The 12,457-nt window shown below is 54.5% G+C and overlaps 1 protein-coding gene across 1 annotated transcript in view; it reads left to right on the top strand.

Annotated features, from left to right (window-relative positions):
• The first annotated feature begins 2,329 nt into the window (after positions 1 to 2,329).
• Positions 2,330 to 12,457, top strand: part of Notch3 (notch receptor 3) — a 44,904-nt gene continuing 34,776 nt past the window's right edge. Inside the window, exons 1-7 of the mRNA XM_006991270.4 lie at positions 2,330 to 2,482; positions 4,927 to 5,005; positions 9,664 to 9,806; positions 9,889 to 10,227; positions 10,312 to 10,434; positions 10,520 to 10,753; positions 12,264 to 12,419. Of these exons, the coding sequence (XP_006991332.2) occupies positions 2,365 to 2,482; positions 4,927 to 5,005; positions 9,664 to 9,806; positions 9,889 to 10,227; positions 10,312 to 10,434; positions 10,520 to 10,753; positions 12,264 to 12,419 (1,192 nt within the window). The 5' untranslated portion in view covers positions 2,330 to 2,364. The remainder of the gene's footprint in view (positions 2,483 to 4,926; positions 5,006 to 9,663; positions 9,807 to 9,888; positions 10,228 to 10,311; positions 10,435 to 10,519; positions 10,754 to 12,263; positions 12,420 to 12,457) is intronic.

Raw genomic sequence — 12,457 nt, 5'->3', positions numbered from 1 at the left:
ACCCTGTCTCGAAAAAAAAAAAAAAAAAAAGCTAGTCAATTCAATAGTTAGCCTGAGCTAATGGCCATACAGTTTTAAATAATATCAGCCTGTGTGTGTTTATTTGGGCCTGAGTGGCTGCAGAAACATAAGGATGCAGGAGCTGGGTGGACATAGGAAAACTTGAACTACACACACACACACACACACACACACACACACACACACACACACACATTTAAAGACAGGGTCTCACTATGTAGCCCCAGCTGTCCTGGAACTTGCTGTGTAGACCAGGCTGGTCTCAAATCCACAGAGATCCTCTTGCCTCTGCCTTGAGAGAAGGTGTGCGCTATGAAACCCTACCCAAACACAGTAGAGCTGGCCCTGAAGGTGCAGGAGAACTGGCCCCGCCCCTTCTCATCCCTAGCCAGGAAAATACAGGAGTGCTCACCCTGGTGATAAGGACAAGGAAGAGCTGGCGGGCTGACCAACCCTGCAACTACCCAGGTCCAGAACCAGAGTTGGCCCACCCCAGCGTCCACCCCATCTGTGATCTGCTGGAGCACATGAAGGGACCGGTCCTGCAGACCCAAAGCTTCAGGATCTCCACCACAAAGGGCAACAACAGGAAAACCAGGAGGAGTCCCAGTGAGGACCCAGCATTGAGAGTGTAGCAGAAGCCAGAGGCCTCAGACCAGACCTCTTTGCAATGAACACTTGCAAGTGAAGATACATGGACAAAAGGGTTCACTGTGTGACTCACTGTGTCACACTGCAGCTTCCACGATGAGACTGATTTTTCTTTTTTTCTTTCTCTTAAGTTTTATTTCATTTTATTTTGTGGGGAGGTTACAAGAGCAGAGGGTGGATACGAAGTGATGGGAAAATGAATTGGATGGAGATGCATGATGTGAAAGACACAAAGAATAAATTTAAAAGAACATTAAAAAATAAATAAAAAATTTTAAAAAAGAAACCCTGCCCAATAAAAAAAAAATACATTTATTTATTGTTATCTGGTGGTGATGGGGGGATGTGTTCCACTTGTGGAGGTCAGAGGACAACTTGTGGGAGCTGGTTTTTTCCTTCTTCCACACGGGTGTGGTGTATGTCCTTCCAAGATTCTGTGGGTCCTCTGGCCCAGCCTGTGGCTCTCAGTGTCACTTTCCCCCTCCCGCTCTTGAGACTCTCTGGGGACAGAGCATAGGACCTCTATAGTTTCCATTCTCAGCCTTCAACAGAGGGGCTGGCAGAACCCTTAGCAGGTCAACTGGTACTGTAAAACTCAGTTAATGGCAATGAAAAGACAGGCCTCCCAGGCATGGTGGTGCCTTTAACCTCAGCACTGGGGAGGCTGAGGTAGGCTGATCTCTGTGAGTTCAAGGCCAGCCTGGTTTACAAAGCGAGTTCCAGGGCAGCCTGGGCTACACAGAGAAACCCTGTCTCAAAAACTAAAAGAGTAAAAAAGGAAAGAAAAAAATGGGCCGCATGGTGAAACCATGTAGGATGCGGGTGTGCTAGGGGCTGGTGTGGACATTTAAAGCGCTTTATATATTTATATATTATTGAGAGAGAGAGAGAGAGAGAGAGAGAGAGAGAGAGAGAGAGAGAGAGCGCACACGCGCGTGTACGCACAGTGAGTGTTTAGGGTGCGTGTGCCTCAGGGTGCATGTGGCGTCGGAAGACAATTTGTGTGTGTTCGTCCTTTCATTCTACCACGGGAGTCCCAGGAATTGAACTCAGGTCTTCAAGATTGGCACCTTTCCCCCTTAGGTAGATTTTGTGATCAGCACACATGGGAGAAAGGAGGCTGCTTCCTGGGAGAGCTGACCACAGGCACATGAGACTCACGTGCATGCGACTCCTGGCAAGATTGTAAATGCCGCCCTGGTTTATGGTATAGTTGGGCACGAGTTTTGAGCTAGTTGATGTTTAGTGTCCCCATGAAACTTCTGGACGGGCTTGCTTCTCTGGACCTAGGTTGGGAAGGTTTGGAGTCGAGGGTGTCTGCGTTTGTGTCCTGGCTGTGTATGTGTGCCCTGGCTTTGGCTGTGTACTGGAGGATGGGGATGGGCATGCTCATGAGCTGGATGCTGTCCTGTCACGCCGGTTAGGCCCGCATCTCTCTTGGCCGACTGGAGCGTACCAAGGTCCGCTGCTCCCAGGCTCGGCGGGTTGAGGGTCGGACCCCAGGAGGCCGGGCAGGGGGCGGGGGCGGTCGGGGCCAGCCCCGGGGCGGGGCGAGCCGCCCAGGGTTGGGGGCGGGGCGGCCTGGCAGCCTCACTTCGGCGAAGTTGGCGGCGCGGAGGCTGGCCGGGGACGCGCCCGGAGCCCTGGGAAAGAGGGAGGAGGGAGGAGGGAGGAGGGAGGGTCGCGGCCGCCATGGGGCCGGGGGCCCGGGGCCGCCGCCGCCGTCGTCGCTTGATGGCCCTGCCACCGCCACCACCGCCCATGCGGGCGCTGCCCCTGCTGTTGCTGCTAGCGGGGCCGGGGGCTGCAGGTGAGGGATCAGGGACGTGGAGGGTGGGACTGGGGCTGCAGGGGCGTGGAAGCACAAAACCCCCTAAGTTTGGGACTTAGGGGACCTGAGAGCCCAGGACTAGAGCTGGGGCAGAGGTGCAGGAGCTGGAGGCTGTATGCCCGTCATGGGGCGCACAGGGATTCGTGATGGGAAGGCAAGGTCCTAGAGGCCCGAGGAATCAAGATCCTTGAATGAGCCAGGAGTCCGAGACTGGGCACTCGGATGTGGGAATCTGGGGCTGAAATTTGGAGGCGAGGTGTCTCAAAAGTTCCAGGCTCACTCCATCCTACTTCTGCCTGGAGCCCTGGGAAGGTTACGGTGGGGGCTCCAAGACCCCCAAGGCCTAAGACCCCTTGCACAAAAGGCTCCCCCCATCCCGGGAGGGCCGGGAGTGGTGGTGGTGGTTGGGGGGGGGGGCGAAGAGGGGGCGCGAAGTTCTGGGAGCTCTGAACTGGGAGAAAACTTCTCAGGCCGGATAGCTGCAAGACCTGGGGCTGGAGCGCGAGGAGCCGGAGCTGAAGCCCTAGCGGCGCCCTCGCCCCCTCCCCCCCGCGTGCCGCCCGCTCCCTCTTCTGGCTGCTAGGATCCCACAGCCTCGGTACCCCGCCTCTGCGCCGGGAGGAGAAGGGGCGAGGCCCACGTGCTCCTCTCCGGCTTCTGGGCCCCCTCCCTGTGGCCGGAGCCCCTCCCCAGCCGGCCCAGGGGCCCCCTCCCCTTCTCCTCCAATCCTTACTCCCCTCCCCCGCTCGGGACAATGGCTGCGCCGTCTAGACACCCCCTCCCCCCGGCCGGCCTCGCGCTTTCTTTGCCAGACAAAGCGGGACCCACGGAGGGCCAGAGCGGGGACTGAGGGGGCGCCCCCATCCCCGCCCCGGGAGGCCTGATCAGCGGGGGAGGGGCACAAACCGGTGGCCTGGGCCGGGAGTTCTAGGGAGCCCACGGTGGGACTTGGGCCCGGTGAGAGTTGCAGAGAGGGGCCTGCATCCCCAGCGTAGCCTTTGGGCTCATCTAGGCAGGACCAGGCAGGAGCCACCGCCCCCGCGGGGCCGGCGCAGACTCATGGCCTGTCACACATAGAGAGATGCAAATGTGCATGTGCGCAGGTTCATGACACCCACGGATGCACACTTGGCACACACAAGACACACCTACGTGTTCACTGTTCATATGCTAATGTGCATTCATACAAGGTCAAGTATGATCACACATGCATAGCCATACCAAGACTCGGTATGCATTCATAGTCAAGGTCATACTGAGAGGTGCCAATACATGGCCCATACAGACACACCCGTGGCCACACAGTTGTATGCTTGAATACTGCTGTTCATATAGGTGGATGCACGGCACGTGCAGCTTGTGTGCTTGTGTGCACATGGAGTGCTTGGCTGTGCTGTTCACAGGTATCAGCACGGTAACATGCACATGCATTTTCACTATTAGCCACCCAGTGGCCTAATGCTCTCAAGTCTCCACAGACTGTCACACAAACTCACAAGCATGCGTGCACAGCACACACACACACACACACACACACACACACACACACACACACAGGGCACACATCGTCATGTCTCCCATCACACAGTTTCCAGTGCGACGTCACAGAAATGAATAGGTGGCTCTGAATCTCTCTCCTTTCAGTGTCTGTCTGTCCCTGTTTCTCAGCCCCCCCCCCATTCCTGCTCTCTCCAAGGAACACACTTCCACAGAGCCCCACACCTGCCTGAGCACATAATTCTCCACTAGCTCAGACCTGGCCACACCTCTCACCCAGCTGGCAAGACTGATACACCCGAGAGGGACACAGCCCTGAGGGATGGGGACACTGGACAGGGTAGCACATGTCTTGCACCCGGTGCCTCTCCCTTCTACTACACACCCTACCCACAGCCACCTCTCTACTGCCGTCACCAGTTGGTCCTGGGTGCGTGCTCTGCCTACTCTTTCAAGAGCCAGCAGGCTTGCCTGGCTGGAGTAGATACCCCAACGTTAGTGGAGGGTGGACCCAGCGGCCCACCCTTCCTCACCTCATCCCTTATCCCAGGACAAGGGCTTGCAGATGCAGACCCTCCTTCACACCCAGCATGCTCATTTCCTACGCTGTAGCCCTTCTCCAGTATGGACATGTTAGTTTGGGCAACTTCCTGAGCCCCCACATCTGGCACAAGTCAACTCCTCCTCCTTCCCACCCCTGCCTTGTGGTTCCCAGGGCTTGAGCTGGCAGGGACAGCTGCGGCCCCAACAGCTGGGACTGGGGCGGGGGGCCATGGGAACTGTAGATGGGGGGCCTCTCAGTACCCACAGACACCCTCCAGCCCTGTGCAGCTGTCGCCTGGCAGACAGGAGAGGAGGGTCTGTCCTTCCAGTGTGGGGTTCTGGGGGCCTGTCTGACCTCCCCACCTTCTTTTGCCCCTACACAGCTCCCCCTTGCCTGGACGGAAGCCCGTGTGCAAATGGAGGTCGGTGCACCCAGCAGCCCTCCCGGGAGGCTGCCTGCCTGTGAGTGTCTGGCCCGGCGCCATCAGTGGGCGGGCCCTGCATGGGAGGGAATCTGTCCTCTCCCCCTGCCTCCGAGTCTCCTGGGGGATGCTGCTATCACTTCCTCCATGTGTGTGGCTTGGGTAACCTCTTGTGTTTCCCTGTTGGGAATCAGACAGAGTTAAGAGCGGAGGCTCTGAAGTCCCTCTGGCCTGGGTTCAAATCCCACATCATGTTGCTAAGTGGCTGAGACTTAAACCCATTAAGTCACAGTGTTCTGGACCGGAAAATTGATTCCCAAGGCCAATGGCAGTAGCTTGACAGCCATGAGGACATCCATACCCTCCCATATCTGAGGACTTAGGAGCCACACCGGCTGCCTACGCTAGAGTCCTGTTGGACTGTTTTCTGGTTTGTGTGACCTTAGGTCAGTCACTTCTCTGTTCTGTGCCCCACTGCATCTGTGAACTAGGAATGCCTCCCCTGGCATATGGCTGTGAAGGAGTTCAAGAATTATTTGTTCAATAATACGAGGAAATGCAGAGGGTTGGGGAAGAAGAGCCGGGGCTGGGAAAGAGCTGAGTAGAGGCGGACAGAGCTCTGAGCTCTGGGCATCTGTAGCCAGTGCTGAGAACCTTCTGAGCCACTTCGGATCTGTAATGGCATTGTGAAGATTCGAAAAGAACCTTTAACTGGGTGGTTTACACTTGTTTTTCCCAGCAGAAGCAGGAGGATTGCCTTTAGTTGGAGGTCAGCTTGCACTACATATTGAGTTCCATGCCTGCTTATGCCACAGAGCGAGGCTGTCTCAAAAATGTTTTGGTTTTGTGTTTAAAGGTAGGGCGCCCAGCAGGCTAGCTCAAGTAGGTAACGGAGCTTGCTGCCAGACTTTGGTAACCTGAGTTAAATCCTGGGGACCTACGAGGTGGAAGGAGAGAACCAACTTCTACAAGTTGTTCTGACCTCCACGTGCACACACACACACACACACACACACACACACACACTAATGTAATAAAAATATATTTAAAAATGAGAGAGACTTTTGAAACTCTTTGAGGGCTGGAGGTGTTCAGTGGTGAGTGCTTGCCTAGCCTGGGTTTTTGGGGATGGACCTCAAGGTTTGTGGCCTTATTGGGCTTGTTTTCTCCTTAATAGCGACAGCAGTCCATCAGCAACTATTAATTAGTTCATAAATGTTCATTTACTCAGTACCGTGTGGCCTAGCCAGTGGGTCAGCCTCAAGCTAGGTGGGACCAGGATGACTTTCCATACAGAAGAACCCTCTTTGACGTACAGTGGCAGATGAACTCAAGTGGCTGGAACCCCATTTAGCTTCATTTTGGGGCTACTGGCCGAAGGGCATCCTGAGGGTGGGGGTTTAAGTTGGTGGAGCTGGGAGGGTGGGGGTTTAAGTTGGAGGAGCTGGGAGTGTGTCCTTACTTGGAAGGAGTCACTTGGAAGGAAGGTTGAGACACCGGCCGGGCGCCTGCGCAGTGGAACTACATGCCTGGACTACTGCCGACAGGTGAATACGCCCGAGGCCGCCCCGCCCCTCGACAGGTGAATCACCGGCTCACTCGGCCTCCGGGAGTCCGGATCGCGCGGAGTGGAGCCCGCTCAGGCTCCCGAGTAGATCCCTACATCCCCTTCATCCCCCAAGCCTCTCCTTTAATTTCTCAAATCCTCCTGTCCCCCAAATGTCACTTTCTTCCACCGATTACCCCCCATCTCCCCCACCTCCCCACCCCCCAAGTAGGCTCCGAAACTCTACTTCGCTTGTTCCTTGTCTGCCTTGCCGGTCGGTCAGTTTCCTCCTTGGAAGCCGTGCTCCCCCCCCTCCACGTCTCCCCCAAAGCTCAGGCCGCGGGGCGGGGCGCGGGGCCGGGGCTGGAACCGGCCCGACCGGTCGGCGGGGGCGCGGGGCGCAGAGCGTGGGAACCCGCCCGCGGCGCAGGGAGGGGGCCGCGCCCAGCCTGGCTGTGGTACCCGCAGTCCCCGGCGCCCTGCACGCAGCGCCCCCTCCTGGGGCGCCGCCGCCGCCGCTGTGCGGGTCTTAGGCGAAGGGGGCTGAGAGCATCACCTCCGAGTTTCCAACGCCACCCACACCCCTGCAGGGGTTTAGCTGGGAACGGAATTGGGTGGGGGATATTGTAAGGTGACGCTAAGAAGTGAGTCATCCGCTTTGAGTCCTGTCTTGGCGTTTGGGACCAGACGGAGCTAGGGGATCCGCTCAGGGAGCCGGAAGGGTAGGGTAGAGGAGAGGAGGGTCGGGGTAGGGGTGTCGAAGGTTGTGTCATAGCAGAGCCAGGACCTTTTGACTCCTCCATTCACCCTCCTTAGCCTTCCTCACCCCTGTCCCTGGGAAGGCTGAAAGCTTTGTCTTCAATTCTTATTTTCTTACACTCAGGACTACCTTGGTGGGTTTGGGGAAGGGGCTGCAAGCTGCAGGTCCCCCTTCCAGCATGAGGGCTGAGGGGTCTATGAGAAGCCCCGCCCGATCCGTGGGAGGAGGGTTGTGTGCGCTTGGGAGAAAGGAGTTGAGGGTTTGTGGCTATCTTCCGCCTGCCCATGTGAGTGAGAGTTTCCCACATACGCGTGGGAGGCTGTGGCTTGGTGTCGGTGTTTGCCAGGCCAGTGTGGCCAGTTGTATGCATCTGTGTGGTTTCTGGGCCCTTCTGGGTGTGCCAGTCTCCTGGAGTCTTAGGCTTTTCGTCGGTTGTTCCCACTACCTGGAGGGCCCTTCCCCACATCACCCTTTGGCTCACCCTTTTTACCTTCTTCAGTGTGTGAAAATGTAACACCCCCTCATTCCATTACCCTTTCCTGTGGTTGCTGTAGCAGATTACCACAAACAGGGTGGCTTAAAACAACAAAAATGTACTCTGGAAAAATCTTGGAGGCCGGAAGTGAGAAATGAAGGCGTTGCCAGCACTGGCTTTCCCTACAGGCGCTCAGAGGGGAGAATCCCTTACTGTGCCTTCCAGCTTCTGGTTGGCTCAGGCAGTCCTTGGCTTATGGCTGCCTCACCTTATCCTCTGCCTTTGTCTGTACATGACCTCTCTCTCTCTCTCTCTCTCTCTCTCTCTCTCTCTCTCTCTCTCTCTCTCTCTCTCTCTCTCTCTCTCTCTCTTTCTCTCCCTCCTCCTCCTCCTCCTCCTCCTCCTCCTCCTCCTCTTCTTCTTCTTCTTCTTCTCTCTCTCTCTCTCTCTCTCTCTCTCTCTCTCTCTCTCTCTCCTAAATCAATCATTTTCTATCTCAGTCTCTCTCCTTCCTTTCTCTTGCTGCCCTGACTTCTTTCTCTTGTGTCCTGGGAATGGAACCCAGGGCTCTGCACAAGCCAGCAAGAGCTCTACCATTGAGCCCCATTCCAACCTTTCTCTTCTAAAGATACTGTATGTCCAGGCTGGTGAAATAACTCAGTGGTTTAGAGCACATACTGCTTTTGCAGAGACCCCCAAGTTTGATTCCCAGTGCTCGGATGGTTACCCACCTGTAACTCCAGCCTCAGGGGTTCCGATGACCTCTTCTGGCCTCTGAGGACACTGCACACATGCCCACACGCAGCCACACATGTATACACATAATTAAAAATAAATGAATAGGGGCTGGAAAAATGGCTCCGCAGTTAAGAGCACTTATTGCTCTTTCAGAGGACCTGGGTTTGGTTCCTGGAACCCATATGGTGGCTCACAACTATCCTCAATGTCACTGCCCTCTTCAGACCTCCACGGGTAGCAGGCATGGACATTATGCACATACATACATGCAGGAAAAAAACTCATCCATACAAAAGTAAAATAAATAAATCATTTTAAAAAAGACATTTGGAATGGCTTGGATAATCCAGGGTGAATTCATCTTAAAATCCTTCATAATCATATTGGCAAAAATTCTTTTTCCTTCCTTCTTTTTTCTTGTGCTGGGGACTGAACCCAGAGCTTTGTGTATCCTAGGCAAGTGCAGTACCACTGAGCTATATTCCCAGCCCTCTCAGTATTTGTTTTAAAATATGTGTATTTGTTTTGAGACAGGGTCTCATGTAGTCAAGACTGGCTTCAAACTTGCTATGTGGCTAAGGCTCCTTTAAACTCCTGATCCACCTGCTGAGTGCCAGGTTTATAAGTATGAGCCACCTTGCCTGGACCATCTCTTTAAAAAGGAAAAAAAAAGATGATAGTCACAACTTCTGGGACATGGGCATGTCTTTGGGTGGGGGGGTGGGTGTGGGTACCATGTCCTTCTCAAGCCCTTGTGGCTTATACAAGCTGTTGCTGGCATGTTTCATATTAATTTGTTACTTGTTCTCTTTGCCTGACCTAGCTATGAGGACCAAGAGGGTAAGAATCATTTTTATTTTGTTTGCTGCCATGTTTTAGTTTGTAGTAGGCAATATTTGATAATATTTGTTGTCAGAATAAAAGAGTGTGGCCGAGACTGGTGGGACTCACCTTAAACCTAGCGATCTAGAGGTAGAGGCAGAGGCAAATAAATTCCTGTGGGCTCCAGGCTAGCCAGGAGTATGTAGTGAAACCCTATGTAAAATAAGAAGAAAGACCAAATGGATGTGTCTTACAGTTTGTTTGGCAAGTGTGCTCTTGGATGAGTGCGTCTTGTGTTATCCGTCGGGGATCACCATGCTTTATATTGTGCCCACCACACGTCTCTTCTTCCCACAGGTGCCTGCCAGGCTGGGTGGGTGAGCGGTGCCAGCTGGAAGATCCTTGCCACTCAGGCCCCTGTGCTGGGCGTGGCGTCTGCCAGAGTTCGGTGGTGGCGGGCACTGCCCGGTTCTCCTGTCGTTGTCCCCGTGGCTTCCGAGGTGAAGGGGTGGGCTTGGATGAGAGCCCGAGTTAGGTTAAGATGTGGTCAGTCCCAAGCTCACCCTCTCCTGGTTCTTCCAGGCCCAGACTGCTCCCTGCCAGACCCCTGCCTCAGCAGCCCCTGCGCGCACGGTGCCCGCTGCTCAGTGGGGTCGGACGGCCGCTTCGTCTGTTCCTGTCCGCCGGGCTACCAGGGTCGCAGCTGCCGGGGTGACGTAGATGAGTGCCGAGCGGGTGGGCCCTGCCGCCACGGCGGTACCTGCCTCAACACTCCTGGCTCCTTCCGCTGCCTGTGCCCACTTGGCTACACAGGGCTGCTGTGTGAGAACCCTACGGTGCCCTGTGCCCCTTCCCCATGTCGGAACGGTGGCACCTGTAGGCAGAGTAGTGATACCACCTATGACTGTGCTTGCCTTCCTGGTGAGTAAGGGGTACCAGGGGAGGCAGCTGGGGACAGTAGGCTAGCCTCCTAGTGACCGTCCTTACCTTGTCCTTCCCCACTAGGCTTCGAGGGCCAGAACTGCGAAGTCAACGTGGATGACTGTCCTGGACATCGGTGCCTCAATGGGGGAACGTGCGTGGACGGTGTCAACACTTACAACTGCCAGTGCCCTCCTGAGTGGACAGGTGGGCACCAGGGCTGCCGGGAGCTGGGGCTGACATCGGGTGGGCACACAGGAGAAGCCTAGACCAGTACATCTTTGTGCCCTAGGCCAGTTCTGCACAGAGGATGTGGATGAGTGTCAGCTGCAGCCCAATGCCTGCCACAATGGGGGCACCTGCTTCAACCTGCTGGGTGGCCACAGCTGTGTGTGCGTCAACGGCTGGACGGGCGAGAGCTGCAGTCAGAACATCGATGACTGTGCCACAGCCGTGTGCTTCCACGGGGCTACCTGCCATGACCGTGTAGCCTCGTTCTATTGTGCCTGCCCCATGGGCAAGACAGGTGAGTGGCCATTTTCTTTGTGGGCAACAGGATGCCATTGATGGCTTCAGAATGGAAGGGGAAGACAGATTCTGATTTGGGTGTTAGAACGATTGTGATGGGGCCGGAGTGTCGCTTACCAGTAGAGCGTGTGCTTAGAGTGCACCAGGCCCTGGGTTCAATCCTTAGCATGAAGAAAGACAGCAGAGATGAGGGAGGGGAGGAGGGAGGAGGGAAGCAGGGAGGGAAGGGGATGCTGGAGACTGGATTTGGGAGGAAGGTTGAGCCTCTGTCCTGTGAGGATGCTGGTACACAGCCCAAGGCAGATGCTATTGGAATGGGAGAACTCCTGAGAGGTCTGACTGGGAAAGAGGCAGGACATAGGGAAGTTAGAAGGGTCAGAGAACGTGTTAAGAGGGGCACTTGGATAGCTGGGAATGGTGGCACACACCTTTAATCCCAGCAGTAGATCTCTGTGAGTTCGAGGCCAGCCTGGTCTACAAAGTGAGTTCCAGGACAGCCAAGGCTGTTACATACAGAAACCCTGTCTCAAACTCCCTCTCCCCGCCAAAAAAGTTTATTTTACATGTGTGTTTTGGCTGCATGTATGTCTGGTCCCACATGCATGACTGGTATGCTTAGAGGCCAGAAGAATTAATCAGATCCCCTGGCACTGGAGTTACAGATGGTTGTGAGCTTCTATATGGGTGCTGGGAATCAAAACTAGGTCTTCCGGAAGAGCTGCTAGTGCTCTTAGCTGCTGAGCCATCTCTCCAGCCCTTAGTGACTTGTTTGTAAAACATTTCCAAGTTATTTTCAAATAGTTTAGAAGAAACAGGTTAATAGATAAATAATAGTGAACCAAGTGCTCCACATGTGAAACATATTCTGTGTATCTCGATTTTTTTCATAATAAATGGCTTAAAAAGAACAGATACTAAGTACACTGGTGGTTAATATAAGCATGAAATAGGAGGCATCCAGGCGGTGGTGGCGCACGCCTTTAATCCCAGCACTTGGGAAGCAGAGGCAGGTGGATCTCTGTGAGTTCCAGGCCAGCCTAGTCTACAAATTGAGTTCCAGGATAGCCAGGGCTACACAGAGAAACTCTGCCTCAAAAAACAAATAAACAAACAAACACAACAGTAACAAGAGGAAGCAATCGAGATGGGCCAGATGGACACTCAGAGGGTTAAAGGTGCTTGCTGAATAAGTCTAGCGATCTAAATTCCATCACTGGGACCCACAGGGTAGAAGGGGAGTATCCACTCCCCCAGGTTGTCCTCTGACCTCTATACATGTACTATGACATTTGCAAACCCCCCCCCAGATAAGTAAATTAATTAAAAAAGTAATAATAAACCAAAAGCAAGGAGCTGGGAGTGTAGCTCAGTGGCATCATTCATGCTTTGTATGCGCAGGGTCCTGGTGTTCCATCCCTAGAACCAAACTTCTTCCTCAAATGCTAGGCATGTGTGGACTTTGGGTAGACCTGGGGACCAGCTCTTGATCTTGGCTTACCTTTTCTCAGGCCTCTTGTGTCATCTGGATGATGCCTGTGTCAGCAATCCCTGCCATGAGGATGCTATCTGTGACACAAACCCTGTGAGCGGCCGGGCCATCTGCACCTGTCCACCCGGCTTCACCGGAGGGGCGTGTGACCAGGATGTGGACGAGTGCTCCATTGGTGAGAGGGGCACCTTCTGGAAATGAGTCTGAAATCAG

This window comes from Peromyscus maniculatus, chromosome 22, assembly GCF_049852395.1.
Source record: "Peromyscus maniculatus bairdii isolate BWxNUB_F1_BW_parent chromosome 22, HU_Pman_BW_mat_3.1, whole genome shotgun sequence".
In the NCBI taxonomy this organism is placed as follows: domain Eukaryota; kingdom Metazoa; phylum Chordata; class Mammalia; order Rodentia; family Cricetidae; genus Peromyscus; species Peromyscus maniculatus.
Note: the sequence above shows the minus strand (reverse complement) of the source record. Positions and strands in the feature narration are given on the sequence as shown.